Genomic DNA, 25,405 nt, shown 5'->3' with positions numbered 1-25,405 from the left:
TATTTTTAATGAAATCTGAGAGCTTTCAGTCCCTTCATTGACAGCTACGCACCACTTTGACTCTTCAAAAAGCTTGTAAAGAGATCGTATAACTAATCCATATGAATTGAGCGGTTTAGTCCAAATTTTCTAAAGAGATTCGATAACTTTATATGATGAACTGATTTAATTTAGTCTTTTATTCACATATAAACATTCATTTACGCACACATCAGTTGTGGTAAACGGAAGCTCAATCATGTTCCACAGGAACCAATAAGGTTCATTCTCACGTTACGTTTGAGCTTCCGGAAGAACCAATGAGGTTTAATTTTGTGTAATTGTAATAATTTTGTGTTGGGGCTACAGGATTCATTTTTGTTCACATAACTAACAGAAGACCTGTAGTTCTGTTGTTCTGAGACTGAATTAGGAGAGTAATTTGTTGTGTGTTTTACACAGTAAAGAGAAATACTTACTGTAGTGCTTATTGTTCAGCTATGTGGAAGAGTTAGTAAAGTTTCAGTTGTTGGAGAATTTTGTGTGGTTACCATTATACAGAAGAGAGGCGCTTGTGCTCAAGCTGTGGGTTACATAACAACTGTGATATTTGTTGCTTCACTGAACGAGCAACTGTTGCTTCTCTTTTCTAAGTGGCCCATTCCATACATTGCCTAGTAAACACAATTGTCTTTAGCATACTAACATGCATTTTCCAGTTAGTATGACACAATGTTGGTGTTGTTGTGATTTACAATAATATGCATATTTCTTCCCTGCCGTTTATGAACCCTTTCCCGTGGCCTCATCGGATAGTAGTGTGTGAAAATACTTTTAAACGTAGAAGTAAACGTGGAAATGGTTATGTGTAGGCCTACATCAGGATGTTTAAGAATTTTTAACAGCTTAGTTTTTGATTTATACTTTTCATATAGGCTAAGCCCATCTATGATTTTATGAATACTATGTAAATCAGTTGGTCTCCCAGCTGTATGTTCTTCTCCCTTGATGCTGCCAGTCTTGGAAAGAGTCAACATGTCAAGTGTATAAAAAAGCAACATAGATTGTAGCTCATCTTTGTTGTGGAGCCTCCAGGAGTAACTGTGTTTCAGTGAGGAGCAGTTCAGAGCTGCTGGAGAGACAAATAGCATCTTCAGATATCTTTATCTGTTGTTATGTACTGAACTTTATATAAAGGAAGTAACAGTTAACAATACTACTTCAGAATGAATCTTACAGCAGTGAACCAAACTGATGACTGTCAGGAATATTCCTGTCCAGAGAGATCTGTTTCTTTCTCTGTCTATGTGATTCTGTATGTGGCCGCAGCAGCTGTGGCTCTTCTGACCGTGTGTGGAAACCTGCTGGTCGTCATCTCTGTTAGTCACTTCAAGCAGCTCCACACTCCTGCTAACATCCTCATCCTCTCTTTAGCTGCGTCTGATCTGCTAGTCGGAGTTTTTGTGATGCCGCTTCATTTGTCTTGGGTCATCGAGTCATGTTGGATTTCTGGACCAGTGATGTGCTCTGCTTTAAAAATTGTGAATTTTCAAGCAACAAGCGTGTCTGTTCACACTGTGGCTCTAATAGCAGTTGATCGGTTTCTGGCTTTACACTCTCCTTTTTTTTACTCAGAGAAAATCTCACCCACTGTGATCTGCATAGCAACTTTATTTAACTGGCTGTTTTCACTCCTTTATAACTTCACTCTTCTCTTCATTAATGGAAACTTCACTATCACGTGTCCAGGAGTGTGTATTGCTATTATTGATGGAGTTTCATCCCTCATTGATCTCCTGGTTGTGTTTCTTATGCCATGTACACTCATCATAATATTATACACTCATGTTTTTGTCATTGTTAGGAAACATGTGACTGCTATAAGAGCCCTTCAGGTTCACAACAGCAAAGAATCCTCCAAAAACAGAGTCAGTGATAAATCAGAGCGAAAAGCTGCGATACTGCTGGGGATTCTGGTCTTTGTGTTTCTCCTGTGTTTACTGCCATATTATATTTGTTCTTTAGTGATTCCGTACAGTAATGATGACTTGTTTAATGTCAGAGATGTTACTGTAATGGTTTTCTTCCTGAACTCCACCATTAATCCCATCATTTACGCCTTATTCTATCCCTGGTTTCAGAAAAGCTTAAAATTAATTTTCACATTTAAAGTGTTTAATAAAGACTCCTCTCTGATGAATGTGCTGTAAGTTGCTGAATGTAAGACAGAATTTCATTATTACATTATTTTGGCATCTATTAAACATGACTGCGAAGACAATATTGTTTTCAATCATGTATTTCACACCTCAATGATTTATTTATTTTTTGTGATAAACAGAAATGTGGAAGATCAAATAAATTATGAAACAAAAGTAACAAAAAATAGCTTTGACCAACAAATATACAGTAGCAAATGATCAAATGGGTTACACTTTATTTCGATAGTTCACTTTAGACATTCTACTAAGTATAAGTAACTTTTCAACTACATGTCAACTAACTCATTAGAGTATTAGTATAGGTTATTGTTAGGTGTTAGGGTTCGGGTTTGGAGAACAAGTTGACTTGTAGCTGCCAAGTTACTTATAGTCAATAAAATATCTGTTGGGGGACAAACAAAATAAAGAGTTAGCAGATATTAAGCAGACAGTCTACTAATCCTCTAATGACAGTTAGTTGATGTAGCTGCAAAGTTACTTATAGTTAGTAGAATGTCTAAAGTGGACTATCGATAAATAAAGTGTTACCATCAATTGTTTAAAACGTATAATTTATAAAGAAAAAAGGCCGACAAACTTCACCAGTAGCCTACCTCCAGCCAAGCAGAGGGCGCCTTCTCCGCTTTATCCGCCACAAACCCTAAATGGAGGCATAGAGGAACTAATTGAAATGTTTTCTATGCGATTATATACTGTCTATGGATTAATGTTGTTTCGATGCGACTAACTGTGTTCTCCTCCAGGAGGCGCTCGACGGATCACAAAGTAGAAAGATCGCTCTGAGTCGCATTCAAAGGTCAAAGTTTTTTTTGTTTTTTTACCTTACTGGGGCAAAATTATAATGATAATCTTAAATATATTAATTTAAAGGATTGGTAACTGGAATAAAACACACCAGGCATTTCTGTACAATAATTAAACAAATTACTCTGCCCTAACAACCGACTTGTTCACCCTGACAGCGCTGAGAAAAGTAGCAGATACCACGTGACGTTAGATGTTAATTTGTTAAACAAATGGCGCATTTTGCTGTAACTCCAACAAGTACTTTTTTATATGCCCATTGTGATGTGCGCTTAGATTTGGCTTCATTTGTGTATTCGTGTTTAATAAAATTGCTTAATAATTCTCCATGTCCCTAACTCGGAAAGAATTAAAGAAAAGTATGTTAAGTCTTTACGAAAGTAACGAGTTCCCCTCTGAACAACAGTTACAACTTCAAGCTGGTGCTCATGTGCCAGTTATGATCATATTTACATTCGTTTCAATATGACTTGAACAAACCAAAGCCAACTTGTTTTAGTTGGTTTAAAACAATTAATTTCTTGAATTATTTTTGTTTTTAAATGCTTTCTTTTTTATTTGGTCTTATATTTACAACTAGAAAGAAAGAAAGAAAGAAATTATTTAGGGTAAGTTGTTCTACTTGTCACATGACCGACATAACAGCGTTTCAGTTAAGCTCCGCCCCTTTCTAGCGCCCTTCGTTTGTAATTTCTCATCTAGTCAGTTATTGTTCTACGTCAGAAGCTTCATCAGTGGCGAAACTTTCAACGAATGTTGGAAGAGTTTCTCGTGCGAGAGCAGCGGATGAACATATATCGAAGTATTATGGGAAGTTTATCCAATAGTATTTAAACTCAGGTGATATATCATTAGTATGCCATGTCAAGTAAGTATTAAATCAGAACAGAGTTTGACATGACTTATACAACCGCACTGAGTTCCAGTAGATTGACAGGCGTAACTATCCTCAACATGACATTTGTGATTCAACTTGAATGAATGAATATTAACTCGAAAAAAGTACTGAACGCGGTTGCATCGAGTGAAAATGGGAGATGAATCAAAGTCAATGGAAGGAGAGGTAAATGCTAATATATATTTCTCAAAAGCAGCCGTGACTGATGCTGAGGTGAGTCTTGAACATCACAACCCACCGCCGGAAACGCATTTATATAGAAAGAGATGGATCATGGTGTTATTATTCAGCTCATATTCGCTGTGTAACTCGTATCAATGGATTCAATACGGAATCATCAACAATATATTCATGCGCTTCTACGGCGTGGACTCTTTCGCCATTGACTGGTTGTCCATGATTTACATGTTGACGTACATTCCTCTCATTTTCCCCGTCTCGTGGCTCTTGGATAAAAAAGGTCTGAGGGTCATCGCGCTCGTGGCCACGGCTCTGAATTGCGCGGGCACGTGGATCAAGGTGGCCAGCGCGAGACCGGACCTTTTCCCCGTGACAATTTTGGGTCAGTTCATGTGCTCCGTGGCTCAGGTGTTTATTCTCGGGATGCCCTCGCGCATCGCATCGGTGTGGTTCGGGTCGAATGAGGTGTCCACTGCATGCTCCATCGGGGTCTTCGGAAATCAGGTGGGTTTCAAAAGAATAATGTCATTGCTCATTTATCTGTACTGTACTGTGAAAATTAAAGCGGAATTTCTGCGCCACTAGCGGCATTAAACGTAACTACAAAAATAATGACTGTTTCCACACAGGCATCCTGAACACGCCTCATATGCTTATTGGTCAGCAAACAGAGAGTCCTTCCCACAATCTTTCGTCATTGGTTGAGCAATGTTTGGCCAAGTTGAGATTTCTAATTTGAGTCTAAGTTGAGTCTTTATTTTTCATCAGCTAGGGGTTTTCAAACTTTGTAATGCCATGGACCTTCAGATGATCCTTTTGCGAGGGACCCCCTTCCTAAAATGTAAAAGACAACTATATATTTTCATATATAAAGACTCAATTTATACTGTAAAAATACTATGAAATAGTACTTGGAAAAATATTTCAAATGTTTTAATATATGAGGTTTTTACATTAACTTTTTTGTCTACCCAACATTAGGAGTACTGTTAAATGTATGCAGTGTTTCCCAACCACTGTGCCTTGGAAATTATCCCAAAAAAAATCACCATCAACATCATATAGCTATATGACCTTATTGTGTTCCTACCTGACTTAAAGGACAAGTTCGGTATTTTACACTTAAAGCCCTGTTTACAGATCGTTTCTGATGAAATAGAACGGTTAAGATTAAAATTTGGACACATGCTGCTGTCCCGAGAATTTTCGGGGTTTTTTTCGCTTTCCCCCCCACCTCCACAATGGCTGCATAGGTGCACTGGAACAATCCTTCCTAAAACTCACCGAGTGGTCAGGGATGTTCACTGATATGCTCACACAAAAATCGCTGCAAAAGATGCTTTCCAACAGGTGTTTTACCATTCATTGTAAAACTGTGGACCTATTTTTCCAAACGCCTCACACCCGTACATTCTTCCGTTGAGAGCTTGAATAATAGACACTCCAGTCCAGTTTCCGGTGGCGGAGTAATACAGTACCTCACAGCACATCCAATACAAGTCAATGGAGTTGGACAAAAACTACGATAAAACCTGTTGGAAAGCATCTATTGCAGCGATTTTTGTGTGAGCACATCAGTGAACACCCCTGACCACTCGGTGAGTTTCACGTCTTTGTAAACGAAAGTTTAATGCGTTTTAGGAAGGATTGTTCCAGTGCACCTATGCAGCCATTGTGGAGGTGGGGTGGAAAGCGAAAGAAAGCGAAAATTCTCGGGCCAGCAGCATGTGTCCAAATTTTTATCTTAACCGTTCTATTTCATCAGAAACGATCTGTAAACAGGGCTTTAAATGTAAAATACCGAACTTGTCCTTTAAACTCAAGTTTCACATTGAATGTGAGTACTACTTTTAATATAATATCTAGTTTTAATAATAATAATAATAATAATAATAATTTGTTACATTTATATAGCGCTTTTTCTGAGACCTCAAAGCGCTTTACATAGATGGGGGGAATCTCCTCAACCACCACCAATGTGCAGCATCCACTTGGATGATGCGACGGCAGCCATATTGCGCCAGAACGCCCACCACACACCAGCTTACTGGTGGAGAGGAGACAGAGCGATGAAGCCAATCAGTATATGGGGATGATTAGGAGGCCATGATAGACAGAGGCCAAGGGGCAAATTTGGCCAGGATGCCGGGGTTACACCCCTACTTAATATGCCATTTGAAGCAATGTGTTGTGGCAAAAACAATCATTAAACAATCATCATCACTGCATAAGAGACACCAAGAATCAAATTGTATTTTAAAAGATATTTATTCTCCTCCATGAGGCTTAGTCACAAAATCACAGCAGCTACCCCGTGACGTGAGCAAGACCTGACACCCAGCCCATGAAATTCCCTTCTTATACTCCTTCTTCAAGGTCTTTCCTCTGTAGTTTTCCACTCGCCCAGCATGGCCAAATCTAGCTGATTTAGAATAGAAAGACCCCTCTCACCCCCCTAGGCTTAATTATCTTCCATACCTAAAGAGTTAAAGGTTCTTAATCATTTGTCTTACTGTGTGTGTCTTGCTTACGTCAGGTGTACAAACATACATAAATTCCAGAAGAGAAACAATGCTTAAAACCACACAATGTCTAAGAAAGTTAATGAAAAAAAGTAAAATATCAATTTTTCTACAACAAATGCAAATTCAAAGCTGTTCTGTGGCAAAAAAAAAAGAAAAAAAAAAGGTTGGGAAACACTGGTCTAATGTATACATACTGAGAAAAAATATGAAAAACTACAGCTGTCAATAGAAAGCAGAATATAACTTCACATCAAATCATGTGTACGCCCCTGAATTTGTCCTTAAACTTGTTCTAAGATGCAAGGTCCAAAGGTCATTTGCCTAAAACACCCAAATAAGGGCTATCCTCACAACCTTTGCTTTACAGTCTTTCATCACTGTCAGCAAACATATGATGCTCTCTAAAAGACACACTGAAACACAAACCTTGAAGCTTGAGCTTTACTGAAGCTTATCTTACTCTTTCAACTGTATGTGATGAAATATATTTAAGATTAAATAACTATGTCAAACATGTAATCTTAACACAATTATAAGGCCACCTAGAGAATGTGATTTTTGCATACCTGTGGTTTCAGTTTTTTCTACATTTTGTAAATTAAGAATGCTTTTTAGTACGAAAGTTATTGGTAAATCCGTGAGAATGTGCGTATGCACACTTAATGAATGAGACCAATGCTCTAATTAAGTACATTTAGGGCCAGATTTACTAAACAGGGCAAATTAGCGTGAGAACGCAATTTTAAAAAAGCACCAATGGGAGTGGAAAGCTCAGCGCGTGATCTACTGACGACTCGCAAATGAAAGAACACAGACGCAGCCGCATCATTTCTATAATGACCAACACAATCTACCAAGAGCAGCTCAAACTAGCGTCTGGTTTAAGATTTTTTTTTTTTTAAATAATGGTGCAAAAACCAGTAAATTGACTATAGTCAAACCTTAGTAATTCATCTTGCATGATTCATTTAAATACTCTCCCATAAGTTTTGTGTCTGAATGGGAAACTCCTACAAATGCATATAACAATAACCCTGTTCACGCCTTTTCAGCGTTAATTTTTCACTCCGTGTCTTTAGTAAATCCTTTAGTAAGTTGTTAGTAAATCTGGCCCCTAAACTTTAGTTTTTAAACTTTCTAGTCTTTAGTGTCCCATGTGGATCAAGGCCTTGCTAGCGAGTGCAATTTTAAAATCACAAGTATGTTTGAAATCAAGCAATTTATGTACGTTTATGTACTTGTGTTCAGTATGTATGTCCTATACTGCTTCATTTTGAACCTCACAGATGTTTGTTTTTCAGTTGGGGATTGCGATCGGCTTCCTCGTTCCACCAATACTGGTTCCAAATGTGGACGACCTGGACAAATTAGCGTCTCACATCAGAGTCATGTTCTACATAACTGCAGGTGTGGCCACGTTCCTGTTTGTGTTGGTTGTCATTGGTAAGTGCAAACGTTAGTTATACTATTGCCACAATATTGTTCTATTCCAAAACATAGTGAGCTGTTTACCGAGGGAGTATTTTAAAACGTGTTCTTGACATGAAGGTTGTTCCAAAAGATATAGAAATTAAAGGGATAGCTCATAAAAAAAAAAAAGTAATTATGTCATCAGTTTCTTACTCTCATGTCGTTCCAAACCCATTAGCCTTTTGTTCATCTTATTAACTTTTTAATGATTCTGAGATATTTCTGTCCCTCTTCACCCAAAACTCTTGACAGTTCAAAATTAAAGTCTGCTCTGGATTTCTTTTACGATCTCTTTATGGACATTTTGAAGCTTCAGAGTTTTGGGTGAATAGACTTTCAGTGTAGGGACAGGAATTAAAAAATATCTTAATTTGTGTTCTAAAGATGAACAAAATTTGCATGGGTTTGAGGGGTGAGTAAATCATGACAGAATTAAACATTTTGTGTGAACTATCCCTTTAATTATAATGATGCCTTATATCTTCTTTTAGCCAGAATAATGCACATGTCCTTCACAGAAAAGACAATCCCACAATGCATTGTGATGAATTCAGTGCAACATAAATCGAAGATAGCAAATAATGCAAGAAATTTTTTGATTATAAATAAATCAAATTAAAATGGGTTATTGTTTGATTATTGTGCAACTATCTTAGAAAAATGCTTAAATTAAATTATTTGTGTGGCACGTGGAGTTGCTCCCTATATATAGAGTTTCCGTGAAGATTAGGGTGCTGTCTTAGATCGCTCACTAGGTTGGTGTGTTTATATTTGACTGTTTTTTAGTGTGTGTCTGTTCCTCTTTTTCTTTAGTGTGTGTCTGTTTCTGTTTCTCTTCTGTTGAGTCTTGCTGTGTTCTTCCTGCATGTACAAAAACATAAATGTGTTAATAGTTATGCATACTAATATATAAATGATCAATGTGTCTGTTATATTGTAAGTCTGCTTGTATGAGTGTTAATGGAGCTTGATGATTATCTGACCTTTAGCACAAATGACAGAAGGGGAAATGAGGTTTTTTTTTTTCAACCTGTTTTGCTCACTCTTTATATGCCTTTGTGTGGTCCTTTAAATGCTGAGCTTCCGATTTTTATCGTGACGTGACCACAAAGCCTCCTGTCACATTTTGAGCAACACTCACATGCATTCAGTTCTGTTCTCACAAGCAAAAATGTTTGCCTAGACAATAAAAAGAAGAAAATCACAAGATATTTGCATGCCAAAAGCGCACTCGCCCTCATGTCATTCCAAACATGAATGACATATTTTTCCATGGATCACAAAAGGAGGTATTTTAGAAAATGTTATGGCCTATTAAAAGTTAAACAAAAGTAGCATAAAAGTTTTCCTTATGACTTCTGTCTGTCTGTTAAAGGGTTATTTCACCCCAAAATGAATTATCCCATAATTCACTCACTCAAGCCATCATAGGTGTATATGACTTTCCTCTTTCAGCCGAACACTATTGACGTTATATTAAAAAATATCCTGGCTCTTCAAAGCTTTATAATGGGAGTGAATAGAGCCCGAATTTTTGAATCTTCAATAAAGTGTATCCATCCATCATGAAAGTAATCCATATGGCTTCCAAAATCCAAAATCCATATTATTTATAACATTATAAACTATAATCACTGGCTTCCGGCAACGGCCGTATTAGGGGGTGTAAATCGGACAGTTCATCACGATACGATATGATATCGATTCTCTCAGCAAGTGATACGATATTTGCCGATACCTCAAAAAAAAGTCTGCGATACGATTCGATTCAGGGCTATATCGATTTTTAGATATTATGTGCCAAGTTTACACAACCAGTAACTCACAAATGCAACCAAAATATAAAACATTAACTTTTTATTAAACTTTTATTAAACTTGTGAAAATTGCACAGGCAGAGATAACTCCAATAGTAATTTTTTGGCAAAAGTAGATAACTCCACATTTCATGTTTCAGAGTTAAACAAAACCAAGTAATTGCTATGATATATAATAAAACATTCAGTTAATCTTTGTAACGTTAATCTCCTCAGCTGACATACACGCCTGACAAACTTTGTTGTTGTGATTAATGTACACGCACCACAGGGAGCTTTTCCCTCACCTCTAACTAACCACGCTTTAGCAAGGTTCTGTGAAACCGTTTCAGCTTTTAGATATCATCAAGTTCATTGAAATTATCCATCCTCGATCACTTTTAGTCAGCTTTGACGAAACCCCTCTCAGCTAGTGCGTCTTTTCGAAGTGCCTAGCAGTCTTGTCACCTGACCTCAATATTGTGCGCTGATTTGCTAAAACGGACTTATCAGGATGTGTTCACAAACACCAAGGGTGCTTGTCTGTTTCTGCTGTAAAACATGAACTCATGATCCCTTGACAGTGGACAATACCGGCCTTTGTGACAAAACGTGTTTAGGGTTCAGTCTATCTTGTCAGGCATCTGTTTCAGCTGAGGAGAATAATGTTTCAAAGACACACTGGGGAAGAAATGCGTAGACAGACGTTATGTGAGGATGTGGAGCGTGTCAAAATAAAGGTACCTTATATCGATATTTTACGTGTGGCGTCGATGCATGGTATCGTTAGACGTTTGATCGATGCATCGATCCATATCGATGTATTGTTACACACCCCTAGGCCGTATGCAAGTCTAGTTCCGGCAGAAGAGTGACCTCTGACCCGACGCATGACGTATGTAGGTGAGAGTAGACCGCTCTCACGGTTCAAACTAATAGTGCTGGGCAACAAACTCAAGCTCCTCGACATTTCTCTTTTAAAAAAATTAGTTTTAGACTTCTAATTCGTGACCAGTGTTTTGTTTTGCTCTATCCTCTGCGCTATACATCGTGCAGAGGTCAGAGGTCACTCTTCCGACTTGCATATGGCCGTTGCCGGAAGCCAGTGATCATAGTTTATAAAGTTATAAATATGGATAATACGATTATTAACCCACTTGAGTCGTATGGATTACTTTTATGATGGATGGATGCACTTCCAAAACTCAGACTCTATCCACTCCCATTATAAAGCTTGGAAGAGCCAGGACATATAAAGTTTTTAATATAACGCCAATTGTGTTCGGCTGAAAGAAGAAAGTCATAATCACCTAGGATGGCTTGAGGGTGAGTGAATTATGAGATCATTTTCATTTTTGAGTGAACAAATCCTTTAATTCATCATAAGGTGCTTTTTGTAATTTTTGGAGCTCCCTTCCTTATTTTGATTGTATATCAATGAACACCTGGGGTTATTCTGCTAGCATTCCCTTTTGTGTTCCATGAAAGAAAATAAACTCATGCAGCCTGCAACAACATGATGGTGAGTTATGATGACATATTTTATTTTTAGGTGAACTGTTTTCTTAATTTCCCTTGAAATAAACAGTTTAGCCGGTCTGTTATTTAAAGGAGAACTCCGGTCAATTTTAACATTGAGCTCATTTTTTTTGTACATTTGGAGTGCTGTCAATACAGAGAACAACGACAAAAATCGGTGTTGCCTACAACGTGTTATCCTCGTTTTAAAATTTGCACCCTGTTGACTTCAATGGGGCAAGTTTTAAACCTGCTTTTAGCCTCTTAACATCCTTGATGTGTCATTACAAGTGCACAGGTCATGTGAGTGATTCCTTCGGAGTGAACGCGGGTGAATCTGACTGCAGTAGATGTGAAAGAAATATATAAAAAATGATTTTTATTCAGCCAGCGCACATACCTGTATTTACATCCTGTTTTCGGTCAAAGTCCACAGTAATCGATTGTCGAGTTCACGCGCGTGATCATAGGTACTAAACCAATGCGCGTGAACTCGACAATCGATTACTGTGGACTTTGACCGAAAACAGGATGTAAATACAGGTATGTGCGCTGGCTGAATAAAAATCATTTTTTATATATTTCTTTCACATCTACTGCAGTCAGATTCACCCGCGTTCACTCCGAAGGAATCACTCACATGACCTGTGCACTTGTAATGACACATCAAGGATGTTAAGAGGCTAAAAGCAGGTTTAAAACTTGCCCCATTGAAGTCAACAGGGTGCAAATTTTAAAACGAGGATAACACGTTGTAGGCAACACCGATTTTTGTCGTTGTTCTCTGTATTGACAGCACTCCAAATGTACAAAAAAAATAGCTCAATGTTAAAATTGACCGGAGTTCTCCTTTAATTCTTTAGTAAATAACAAGCCTAGCAGATTTTAATGTTTCTGTGTAATATTTCTACAGCTTAAATCCCGCTGCAGAGTTTTTAATGTCTAGTGCATGTTTAAAAAAAGCAAACATGACAAGAGTTCAGTCACCTGCAGGTTTGGGGACAGCAGGCTACATTTTTACTCAAACACAAACATTCCCAGATGTTATAACATGGTGAATTCATTTGCTTTAACACACTGACACAACTGACCATCATTTCATGCTTTAGTATTTAAGCATTCACTTCTTTTCAAACTTCTTTTTCGTTTTAAACGATTTAAATTAGCAAACATATTAGCTTTGTGTCAAAACCTCGGCATCTTGGATGAATTTTTTCCAATGCATTCTGGGATTGCCTGAAGATACAGTAATTCTGTCTTACATTTTCCCCACAAAGAGCGTATCTTAGAAGAAGGCATTATTTTGCTGCCTATATTTTGTTACAGCCTTCTTATATCTTGCTGTATGATGTTGTCTAAGTTGCAGTGTTATTTTAGTATTATTTATGTACTATTATATTATTTATTAATATTTTGAATTAGTTTTTAGTTTAAAATTTTTAGTTTATGGTTTAAGATTTCGTAAATTTGTGGTTTGCTCCTTGACCTAGTTTTATTATGCATCGTTTTTATTATTTTTTTATAGCTCTATTTAGGTTTTATTTAATTTTCAGTTTTAGTCATTTTAGTACTAGGAACTTATTTAGTACTTTACATGTACTTATTTGTTTCAGTTAGTTTTTCATCTAATATTTAATTGTAATTAAATTTTAATTTTAATTACCGAAAACTATTTTTAACAATAAGCTTGAGAGCTGTAGTGTCCAGTTACACAATGAAACTGGACTCAGATCAGTGCTGATCTACTACATGTAAATGAAGAGTTTTGATGATTGGATGAGTTTGTATTTTGTGTTTTATGTTCCTGTCAGTGTTTCAGGAACGTCCGGAGATCCCTCCCACCCACGCTCAGGCCGCGGCTCGGCAGATCTCTCCGGAGAGCTACTCCTATACAGCTTCCATTCTCAGGCTGCTCCGCAACAAAGCCTTCATCCTCCTCGTCATCACTTATGGTGAATATCACTCTGAGCACAACGGAGCCATTCAAGACCTCAAACTGGGGTTCATTATGCTTGCTGCCATTTAAACACAGTCATAGTTTGTTACTGACAGCTTTAACATGAATAGTTCTATAGTCAGTGCTGTTTGCTAATGTAAGCATCTCTATTACTGTTGCTCATACTTGGGGTTTGTTATTCAAACATGCTCCTAACACTAATTATTAAACTTCCACACATAATTTGTCCTGCTACAGACATAAATGATTCCTTCAATCATGCATGTGCTGTTATTACAGTCATAGTCACATGGTGCACTATAAAATGAAAAAATAAAACAATAAAAATCCATAGTCTTACACTGAAGGGACTCGATCCATAATATCATAAACAAGGTGCTGGTGCTAAAAATGTGGGAATGTTAAAATTGTTTTCGCACCAGTTCCTTAAACCTGCTGCTCCCAAACCAGACAGCCAAGGATTGCACAGCAGCTTCAGCCATGTTATTTTTCCTGTCTGTCTAAAATAAAATATTATTTACATCATATTTTAATTAATTGCTGTAAATTTGGCTTGTTATATATTTAAACCCAAATATAAGTGATATACACTAATATATACACTACCGTTCAAAAGTTTGGGGTCAGTAAGATTTTTTAATCTTTTTAAAAGAAGTCTTTTCTGCTCACCAAGGCTGCATTTATTTGATAAAAAACAATAATAAAAAAAAAAAACAGTAATATTGTGAAATATTATGACAATTTAAAATGACTGTTTTCTATTTTAATATATTTTAAACTGTAATTTATTCCTGTGATCAAAGCTGAATTTTCAGCATCATTACTCCAGTCTTCAGTGTCACATGATCCTTCAGATATCATTCTAATATGATGATTTGATGCTCAAGAAACATTCATTATTATTATCAATGTTGAAAACAGTTGTGTACACATTTTTTTCAAAATTCTTTGATGAATAGAAAGTTCAAAAGAACAGCATTTATTTAAAATAGAATATTTTCTAACATTATAAATGTCTTTACTGTAACTTTTGATCAGTTTAACTCATCCTTGATGAATAAATATTTTATTTCTTTCCCCCAAAAATAAAATTAAAATTCTTACTGACCCCAAACTTTTGAAGGGTAGTGTTTAATGTTACAAAAGCTTTAGGTTTCAGATAAATGCTGTTCTTTTGAACTTTCTATTCATCAAAGCATCATGAAATAAAAATGTAAATAACTGTTTTCAACATTGATAATAATCATAAATGTTTCTTGAGCATCAAATCATCATATTAGCATGATTTCTGAAGGATCATGTGACACTGAAGACTGGAGTAATGATGCTGAAAATTCAGCTTTGATCACAGGAATAAATTACACTTAACTGTATATTCACGTAGAAAACAGCTGTTTTAAATTGGAATAATATTTCACAATATTACTGTTTTTGTTTGTATTTGTAATCAAATAAATGCAGCCTTGGTGAGCAGAAGATACTTCTTTTAAAACATTAAAAATCTTACTGACCCCAAACTTTTGAACGGTAATGTATATACACTAAATATACAAATATACAATACCATTCAAATGTTTGAGGTCAATAAGACCTTTCATAATGTTACAAAAGATTTCTATTTCAAATTAATGCTGTTCTTTTGAACGTTTTCAACATTGATAATAATCAGAAATGTTTCTTGAGCAGCAAATCATCATATTAGAATGATTTCTGAAGGATCATGTGACACTGAAGACTGGAGTAATGATGCCGAATATTCAGCTTTGATCACAGGAATAAATTAAAATATATAAAAATTGAAAACAGTTATTTTAAATTGTAATAATATTCAACATTATTAATGTTTTTCACAGATCTTTTTATCAAATAAAGGCATCCTCTGAGATCTTTCTAAAACAAAAAAAACTTGAATGGTATATTATATAAATATATTATTTATATAATTGATTGATTGATTGATATGCTTATGTCTAGCTTGTGATGGCATGAAGATTAAAATCAGCTAGTCAATAAAAAATTACTGTTTTGTTTTTTGTTTTTTTTCTGAAAAGTAAAAAGCTAATGCTGAACAGAATGAATTGTCATTTTTGCTTTGCTTTCATGTTGATCATATACTACATTAACGCTGCACACTGAGTTTATGATCCATCTGCACACACACACACACACACACACACACACACACACACACACACACAAACAGCTGTGTAACACTGGCACGAAAAGCCTGTAGCTGCATTTGACCTGGCTGAACATTGACAGAAATAAACCTGCAGGAATGCAGAGCTCTTTATGTCTTTACAGCTGCTTCAGAAATGTGAATACGTTTACTGCTTGCTAGATAAACATCACATCTATAGTCTGAAACCAGATGTTCTGTGTTTAGTCTTTTTTGGCAGGCTTTTTAAAAATGCTTTTTTATGTTTTGGACTTCATCTGTCTTTCCTCAGGGCTGAATGTTGGCTGTTTCTATGCTGTCAGTACGCTTCTCAACCGAATGATCATTGAACACTATCCTGTAAGCCCCTCCGCCTGTCCAACCAATCATGAGCGCCCATGACCTACACTCAATTTACATAACTGAATTGATTCCAGTGAATTTTAACTTCATCTTTAGCATTACTGGTGGAAGTTTGTGGGTTTCCATTTATCCATTTATTCATTAATCCAGAAGAACTGATCTTAGTCTGACATATTGTGGTAAAACAGAGAAAGTTTGCTCTGGTTTTAACAGGGAGAGGAGGTGAACGCCGGCAGGATCGGCCTCACCATCGTGATCGCTGGCATGGTGGGTTCCCTCATCTGTGGAATCTGGTTAGACCGATCTAAGACATACAAGTAAGAGGCTGGACTTCAATCCTAACCAATCTTCAAATGTCCTTCAGGCAGTGACAGTGCTTGATAAACATTTGTCTTCATTCCTTCTTGAAGATAAGTGTATTATTGAGTCCTTTCCCCCCTGTGAGTCTGTTCATATGCTTTGGTTTAGTGTGTTTTTCCAGGTGTTTGCCTCTTTGATCCATGAACCTAGGCCTCGTGACCTTTTGCTTCAGTGCATTTGACCCCATGCAGCATGTCTTCCCCTCCTGGGCATTGTGATGTTTCTTTTATTCAGCTTTGTTTACACTTACCACCACACTCACACTACTGAACTGAAATATCAGATTAATAATACAATTAATGGCCGTTTTGTGTTTTTTTTTAAATGCCTTTTATATACACTGTCATTCAAGTCTCTTCTTCTCACTAAGGCTTCATTATTTGATCAAAAATAGAGTAAAAACAGTGATATCGAGAAATATTATTACAATTTCAAATAACTGTTTTCTATTTGAATAGATTTGAACAAATATAATTTATTCCTGTGATGCAAAGCTGGATTTTCAGCATCATTAATCCAGTCTTCAGTGTCACATGATCCTTCAGAAATCATTCTAATATGCTGATTTGCTGCTCAAGAAACACTTACTATTTCTATTAATATTGTTGATAACAGTTGTGCTGCTTCATATTTTTGTGGAAACCGTGATACATTTTTTTCAGGATGTCAATTCAATTGAATGCATTCTTGCTGAATAAAAGTATTAATTTCTTAAAAATAAATATATATTATATGAAAATCCATTATAAAAATCTTGCATTTTTAAAGCAAACCCATGATCTAAACAAAGTGTGAAGCAATCATAAATTATATAAATGTGAAAATGATATTTTGTCACACAAATTACGATTGTCCCACAGTTGTGCCATAATTTCCACCAAACCAACTACTTTAACCATCCAAAAAATATATAATTTTTAAAAGTGCTAATAGTTGAAGAAATGCCCAGATATCTAGCAGATGCTATTGTACTAAAGCAACTGAAATGGTATTTCTGGATCTACATGTATTTTCAGCTGCTATTAATGATATGATCTCACTCCTTCAGTCATACTAGGACATGTTGGATCCTGATGAAGGATTTGTCCCATGTCTCTGTTATGTGATGTCTCCGCAGACAAACCACTCTGGCTGTGTATCTGATGTCCCTGGTGGGCATGGTGATTTATGCTTTTACCTTGAATTTGGGTCACCTGTGGGTGGTCTTTATCACAGCGGGAACCCTCGGGTATGAGAAGATTTTTACTGTCGTTCATGCTGTGCATGGTCAGATGAAATTTGCAACAACAAAAAATACATATATTTTCTCATTTTTAAAAAAAATGGGAAAAACGCTAAAGTTTTGCCCAAAATCTTTTTGTTTGTGTGTTACTGACGCAGGTTCTTCATGACGGGTTATCTTCCCCTCGGTTTTGAGTTTGCCGTCGAATTGACTTACCCAGAGTCTGAGGGGACGTCTTCAGGACTTCTGAACTGCTCCGCACAGGTATGTGTGTGATATTTATAGGAAAAAAAAAGGCTAGCCAAATAAATATCCATATGGATTATACAAGAAAATCTAAATTAAAGGGATAGATCCCCCAAAAATGTAAATTCTGTCATTTTTACTCACCCTCATGTCATTCCAAACCAATTTTATGCAATTTTATCAAATTTTCTGAAGTGATGCAAGTACTTAATTTGCGCAAAAAACATAATTTGCCACTTTATTTGCAAAATATTAATCTCCAAGCCGTTTTCACGTAACAACGTTCGCTGTCGTGTCAACACAACACACATGCGTGCACATGAATGCTGGTTGGAGATTCATATTTTCTAAATCGCAGTTTTCTTTCTCGCAAACAAAGCACAAAGCAACGATGCTTCATAAATTGAGGTTAAACTACTGGAGTCACATGAATTACTTAAATTATGTCTTTACTACCTTTCTTGAAAGTGGTAGTTGCGTAGCTGTCAATGGAGGGATGTGTGTGATATTTATAGAAAATTTTTTTTAGAAAAAAAGGCTAGCCACATAAATATCCATATGGATAAGAAAATCTAAATTAAAGGGATAGATCCCCCAAAAATGTAAATTCTGTCATCTTTTACTCACCCTCATGTCGATTCAAACCAATTTTATGCAATTTTTTCTAATTTTCTGAAGTGATGCGAGTACTTTATTCACGCAAAAAAACATAATTTGCCACTTTATTTGCAAAATATGAATCTCCGAGCCGTTTTCACGTAACAACGTTCGCTGTCGTGTCAACACAACACACATGTGCGCACATGAATGCTGGTTGGAGATTAATATTTAGAAAAAAAGTTTTTTCGCAAACAAAGCACTTAGATGCTTCATAAATTGAGGTTAAACTACTGGAGTCACATGAATTACTTAAACGATGTCTTTACTACCTTTCTTGAAAGTGGTGGTTGCGTAGCTATCAATGGAGGGACAGAAAGCTCTCAAAAGATCTTCATTTGTGTTCTGAAGATGAACGAAAGTTTTACGGGTTTGGAATTACATGAGGGTGAGTAATTAATGACAGAATTTTAATTTTTGGATGAACTGTCCATTCAAAGGTGAATGATGAGACATGACGTCTCTCATACTTCACTAAATAAAAAATAAACCGTTATTTTTGCTGAAATACACAAACAATATACTGTGAAAACCTCTTTGTATTATGTTTCTAAAGACAGGCTCAGACAACAGGAGTTTTTAAATCGATTATGAAATCTGGTTGCATCACGCATATAAGGACTCAAATCTCAAACATGCACACACTACAAGATTTGCAAACCATTCAGTTTTACTCATTTTGAGGGGCTGTTACTGTCTCAGGGTTTGCATGGTTGAATCAAACACAAAGGAGTCAGGAATACACTCAAATAGTCTTGAATCCACAAACAGAATTACACTGGAGAATAAACATGTTCACAGCATTTAAAGGGTTAGTTCACCCAAAAATGAAAATTCTGTCAGTAATTACTCACCCTCATGTTGTTCCAACCCCGTAAGACCTTCGTTCATCTTTTAATTAAGATATTTTTGATTAAATCTGAGAGCTGGATCACTCCTCCATAGGCTTCTAAGACACTATAACTTGCTGGCCCAAAAAATGCATTAAAGACATCGTTAATATAGTCCAAGTGACTCCAGTGGCTCAATCTTAAGTTTATAAAGCGACGAGAATACTTTTTGTGCGCAAAAACAAAACAAAAATAACGACTTTATTCCACTATTCATTTCCTTCTCTCTGGGCCTCGAGTTAGTTCACGTAGTATAACTGCGCAGCGCTTCTGTGTTGTACGTCACACGCATCACACACATGACCAGCGTCGGCCAATAGTGAGCCTACGTGTGACGTGCAACACAGATGCGCTGCGCAGTTACACTACATGAAAAGACTCGAGGCCCAGAGAGAAGGAAATGAATAGTGGAATAAAGTCGTTATTTTTGTGATCGTTTGCGCACAAAAAGTATTCTCGTCGTTTATAAGAGGCTCCAGTTGTCTTATTTTTGGAGTTTTATGTTATTTTATAGAGTTTATATGGAGTTACCAACAATCCTAATGAACATTGTGTTTCTTACTGCAGGTATTTGGGATCATATTTACGATCTGTCAGGGGAAAATTATGGACTCGTTCAATACGCTGGCTGGAAATCTCTTCTTATGTGCCTTCCTGCTGATAGGAACCTTCATTACAGGTGCAGATCGCTCAGTGCTCGTCTATCTGACTAGTTGTTCCTCTTTAATCCAGTACAGAGTTCACAATTGAGGAACTGCTTTGTATTTTTTTACTCTGGTGACTGGTCCTGTGAACTGTAGTTGCTTTCAAACGTTTTGATTCCCGGTGATGATAATGTTTCTTGGAAAGCATTGTATTAACATTCATGCTGCATGAGTGACATTATGAAAGCTGCAGTGTCCTCTAATGTTTCAGTTAATATATGAGCTATTAAACACTCAGAAAAAACGCTGGATTGCGTAAATATAGAATAAGCGACATTGTTTTGGGACAGGTACAGCCAAAATCCTTCAGAGTACAAACACAGAACCGGATCTCTGTACTCCTTCAGTGACTCGCCTGCCCCATTAGATTAAATCTGAGGTAGATTTGTGTTCTCAAGACAAGGGTGGAAACTTGTCACATGTTTTAAATGTTATAAAATTATATGTGTACAATCTAATATAATTACAATAATAATGTTCACTGCAGTTATCCAGATTGTTGTTGTGGATAATTTAAAGACTTCCTAGTTAATATTCAACACATTTTCCAGGCAATAAGAGTTCATGTGGAGAAATTATATAGTCCTTCATATAACATTGATGCGTAGAGGTACAAAGTTTTTACTTTCTCTTTGAACAATGACTTGTATCTCAAAAGTCCAACCAGAATTATCTTCCACGTAAACTTAGCCAAACCCATTGATGCATCATCATGGATGTGTCACCCATGGAAATTAAACCTAATAATAATTATTATTATATTTTGCCTAATTAAAATTACATCTATTTTAGGGCCATTTATTGCATTTGTAAGTTAGGAAATAGGAAATATTAAATTATTTTCCAATGCATAAAAAAAAATCGTATTTCTGTTGATTTTTGGAATTAAATATGAACTGGACATATTTATATTCACAATTCAAATACCGATTGGATAGACTAGAGCTCACAGGATGCGTCAGTCATCGCCATCGTAATGTGTGTCTCGTGTTTCTGTTCTTTATCTCAGCCTTTATTAAGTCAGATCTGCGCAGACAGTTGGCGAACCAGCAAGCACTGGCAGCTGTAAGTATCAAACCAAACTTGCAAAACAGTTACACATTAAGATTTTATGAGATGTATTTGTGATAGAAAGCAGATTACGGTTAACATGACCTCCTCATCCAGGAATAAGCTCGTGTTTTGTGTTTCCTGCAAATGTGTGTTTCCTGTTTGGCCGATTGATGCGGCAGAAAACTTCTTACAGCCACTAACATGTACCCTGGATGTCCCTAAGATGCACCAATGTGAAAATATTGGCGGATACCGATAACCGATAAATCTTTATATTTGAAAGCCGATAACCGATATATATTGGCTGATAAATCTAAATCCAAATTTTTACATGTCCCAATCACACAATTATAATGATGTTCTCATTATGATTGTATGTCGCCTATATGACAGACTTGCACTGCACATGTTGCACTTAACCATTAACTACTAACTGTATTTTCCTTTTCAAAGTGATTCCAGTCATATTTCAAGCAATTCAAAACCATCATGGCGAACAATGCACATCTGAAGCGTCTCAGCTGAAGGAAATAATCCATTATTTATCGCTTTAATATATCGGTCAAATGCTCTTATTGGGCCGATAATGCTAACATTAAAAATGAACATATGTCTGCCCATACCGATATGGTGGCCGATATATCGTGCATCACTAGCAGATCCTAGAGAAAATGACTCCTGTTGTTTCTTCCTCATGTTTCTGTGTTGTTGTGTTTTAACTTGAACTTTAACTTTTAACTTGAACTGTTAAATGTATTTATTAGTTGGTCGTTTTGGATTGTTAGCTTTTGTTTCAAAGGTTCACAGCAGGAACCCAGCCGTTTCTTTGAACTTTTTATTGTGTTGACATTCCAGCGCTGTGATTGGATGAAACGTGGGAAATACCAGCCCTATAAACACACTTCAATCCTGTTCTTCACTATCACTCCTGCTCATCTTTACACGCTATATTCATGTTCCCTTGTTCCACGCATCCCATTCACACTCCAGTTTCCCTGTAATGTGTGTGTGATGATATTACAGTAAACTATAACCATTTTCTATTTGAATATATTTTTTTTATGTAATTTATTTCTTTGATGTCAAAGCTGGATTTTCAGCATCATCACACACATCATTTCAGTGGTAGTGAAATTCTCTTTCCTCTTTTCACTCATTTCATCCTCTTTCTGCTTTGGTTCATAACTTCCACTCATCTCATCTCTCTTTTCTACTTATCCTGTTTTCCCTTTACAATTTTCCACTAATGCCATTCTCTTTTCAACCTGTTTCTCTGCTCATTTTGTTCCCCAATTTCTACCCGTCCTCTTCAAATCTGTTCATAGATCAGTGTATGTGTGTGTACAGGCAGCGTTGGGCAGGTCATACGTTCAGGATCAGAGTGGGACGTCTCTCCTTCCATCCACACACATGTGACCAATCAATCACTGCCTGATTTTATTGCGCACTGTGGTTCAGGTATGGGCGGCACATGTGATTAGCCCGTCTGATTCACACTTGATGGCTTCATTTTAATTATCGCTTATAAAGTGATTCAGATGTGCTTTTGATTCTCATTCTCCAATCAATTGGATCTCAGTAGTCCAGTGTTAATCATTTTTGTCTTCTCTATCTAAACGCTTCGCCCATGAGCTTTGTGTCTGTGTGTGAGTGTTTTAGATTAGATTAGATTCAACTTTATTGTCATTACACAAGTACAGGTACAAGGCAACGAAATGCAGTTTAGGTCTAACCAGAAGTGCAATAGCAGCAAGTGCAGGATATACAGTGGTTCATAAGTGCAGAACATGGATATGTACTGAATAAATATAGAGTTGAATACTATTATAAACAAAAATTTACAGATAGATTGTCCTATGAATATAATATACAGATAACTATTACTGTGAACAGAATTTACAGCTAGATATGTACTGAATATAATAATATACAGATGGCTATTACTATAAACAGAATGTTTACAGATAGATATGTACTGAATATAATATACAGATGGCTGTTACTATAAACATAATTTTACAGATGGATATGTACTATGAATATATATACAGATGGCTGTTACTATAAACAGAATGTGAGCATAATATACAGATGGATATTACTATAAACAGAATTTTACAAATAGATATATGTATAAGTTAGGCTAATGAGCAGTATAACAATGGATTTAAAGTAGTGCAAATAAAGTTTGGACAGAAGCTATCCGAGTGAGTGCAGTGGAAAGTAATTGCATATTACAGTTAGGGTACGATATTGCAATGTATATATAACAGTCGGTACTGTAAATAAACAGTCGGCAGTGCAAATGAGCATATTCCAGTCAAGGTAGTAGTGCAAGATGCATATGTAAACAGTTGTTACTGTAATAACAGTCAGCAGTGCAAATGAACATTATAGTATTGCAAATAACAAAATGGAGGCAGGTGTGAGGAGGGAGAGGAGAGTCAATCAGTATATGAGGGGAGTGGGATCAATGAGGGATGATCAATGAGTGTGTGCTTGTTTATATGATTTATGAGAACACTAATTTGTATAATGACATGGGTATTACACTGGTATTACAACGTAAACGTGGATTATGAGGACATTTCCTGAGTTCTCGTAATTAAAATCTCTTAAAAAGCATACTAAACAATGTTTCATGTGTGTGTGTTTAACTATAGATTGGTTGTTTTGTCTGTACTAACATTTAACCCTTATTTAATCCACTCACACACTAATGCCGTCAGGGGGCGCCGTTTCACTGATATCTATTACTAATGGTGTGTTTTGTGTTTTTAGAGCCACGTGGAAACATCTCCAGCACAAGCTTTTGAAGCCAAACTCTAATGTGATCATAAAAATGGATCGTGTAGCATGTAACTTTTTTTTTTTTTTGTGACACTGTTTATGTTTTGTAGTTTGTTGTAACCAGCCTTGAATTTATGTTGCCTGAGACTGAAAGTTATTTTGTGACATTTGAATCAGGATGTATTAATTGAATTTTGTTTATTTGGATTGTGTCGAATGTCTATAATATCCAGGGACTAAGTGTTTTTTTTTTTTTGTTTTTTTTTCATATGGTGTTCATTAATTGATTAATCATCTCAATAGGACATTTTCTAATTTTAAATTAGTTAATCAATTTCTATTTTCAATTTAAATTATTAATGTAAAAAAAAAAAAATCTTGCACTTTTTTTTTTTTAATGGAATATAGGACTAATTCTTCAATGAAACCTATTGGAGCGAGGAATGTTTCAGTATTATTTGAACTAGGAAATGGGAATAGGAAATGAATCCGTTTCCAGATAGAAACCGAAGAACAGCTAAATATTCAGTGTTGGTTTTCATCTGTGCAGTAATATGTATTGAAAAATGTTTCACTATTTTTATACAGTTGTTTTGAATTTTGACCCTGTATTTAAAGTTCTGTAAAGTCCATCTGAACAAATTGTAATGATTAAAACAACTCTAACATCTAAAGCACTTTTCTGTTATATTATTTGTTTTTAAAAATTAAAACATTTGTTGCAGAACGTTTATATATATACATATAAAATCACAAATAGAGCTCTCAAATGCGTATTCATAAATATTTTAATGCAGTAAACATTGCAGAAAAAGTGTCAGCATTTATATGACAGCATATATATGTAAAAAAGACATCTTATTTCACAATTTTATAACAGCATTTCATATATTTATCAAACTGTATAATTATTTTAAGTAACAAAATTAAAAAAGAACCAGCAGTAACGTCCCGTACACATTCCAAACAAAGTAAAAACAGCTTAACATATTTTACTCATTTGACGACAAGTGCATTTGAAAGGGCATTTCAGATAAATGAGGCAGCAGTCGCAGCCTGGTCTCTTTGATAGTCTGAGCTCCCTGTGGTTTGTGTGGAGGTATTTACTCATCCAACTGCAGTACGTGTTCTCTCATGTGTTCACGTGTTTGTTTGGGTGCTCGTGACTGAAGCCCAGTGTGTTGGTAACATCAAGTCCTCAATTGGCCTGCTGTTCTAAGGCACCTTCAGCTGTTTGATTGTCTGCAAGTGTCATCGTTCCCAATACACAAGCATTTGAGGCACACCTGTCAGAAGAACAACAACATCACAGCACTGGAACATCACCTCCGTGGAATGTGGTGAGGAAATAAAATGGTCTGAAATCGGAATAATTGCAGCGGAATCATGTGGATTTGTGGACTCTGACAGTCTATTCACACCGTCTTCATGGTCTCCAACACTATACTGACGACATTATACGTTATAAAATCTATCGATAATGCACAAGCAAACCATGTTAAATTGTAAACCGCAAAGTACAGGCACCTCAGTAGATTGTACCACAAAAGAAAGCATTTAAGAAACCAGCAATGGAACGATATCTATCTTTATAACTTAAATTATTCATCTTA

General features: G+C 36.1%; 2 protein-coding genes across 3 annotated transcripts; both read left to right on the top strand.

Moving 5' to 3' along the window:
• Positions 1-1,205: 1,205 nt before the first annotated feature.
• On the top strand, positions 1,206-2,189 carry LOC311304684 (trace amine-associated receptor 13c-like; the record flags this gene model as incomplete). The annotated part of the gene is made up of 1 exon (XM_084431861.1): positions 1,206-2,189. The coding sequence occupies one exon, from the start codon at positions 1,206-1,208 to the stop codon at positions 2,187-2,189; it is 984 nt and encodes a 327-aa protein (XP_084287987.1).
• Positions 2,190-3,723: 1,534 nt separating this feature from the next.
• flvcr2b (FLVCR choline and putative heme transporter 2b) lies at positions 3,724-24,468 on the top strand. Of its 2 annotated transcripts, XM_084431853.1 has the most exons (11): positions 3,724-4,587; positions 7,910-8,051; positions 13,204-13,344; positions 15,800-15,867; positions 16,084-16,187; positions 17,348-17,458; positions 17,611-17,716; positions 19,813-19,924; positions 20,959-21,014; positions 22,350-22,460; positions 23,784-24,463. In XM_084431853.1, exons 1-10 carry the CDS (start codon positions 4,036-4,038, stop codon positions 22,416-22,418), a joined length of 1,461 nt encoding a protein of 486 aa, XP_084287979.1. In that variant the 5' UTR covers positions 3,724-4,035; the 3' UTR covers positions 22,419-22,460; positions 23,784-24,463. The 2 variants fall into 2 exon arrangements, with proteins under 2 accessions (XP_084287979.1, XP_084287980.1); XM_084431854.1 differs by lacking the exon at positions 22,350-22,460 and having other exon boundaries at positions 3,730-4,587; positions 23,784-24,468.
• Positions 24,469-25,405: the final 937 nt, after the last annotated feature.

Source organism: Rutilus rutilus, assembly GCF_951802725.1.
Source record: "Rutilus rutilus genome assembly, chromosome: 15".
Classification (NCBI taxonomy): domain Eukaryota; kingdom Metazoa; phylum Chordata; class Actinopteri; order Cypriniformes; family Leuciscidae; genus Rutilus; species Rutilus rutilus.
Note: the sequence above shows the minus strand (reverse complement) of the source record. Positions and strands in the feature narration are given on the sequence as shown.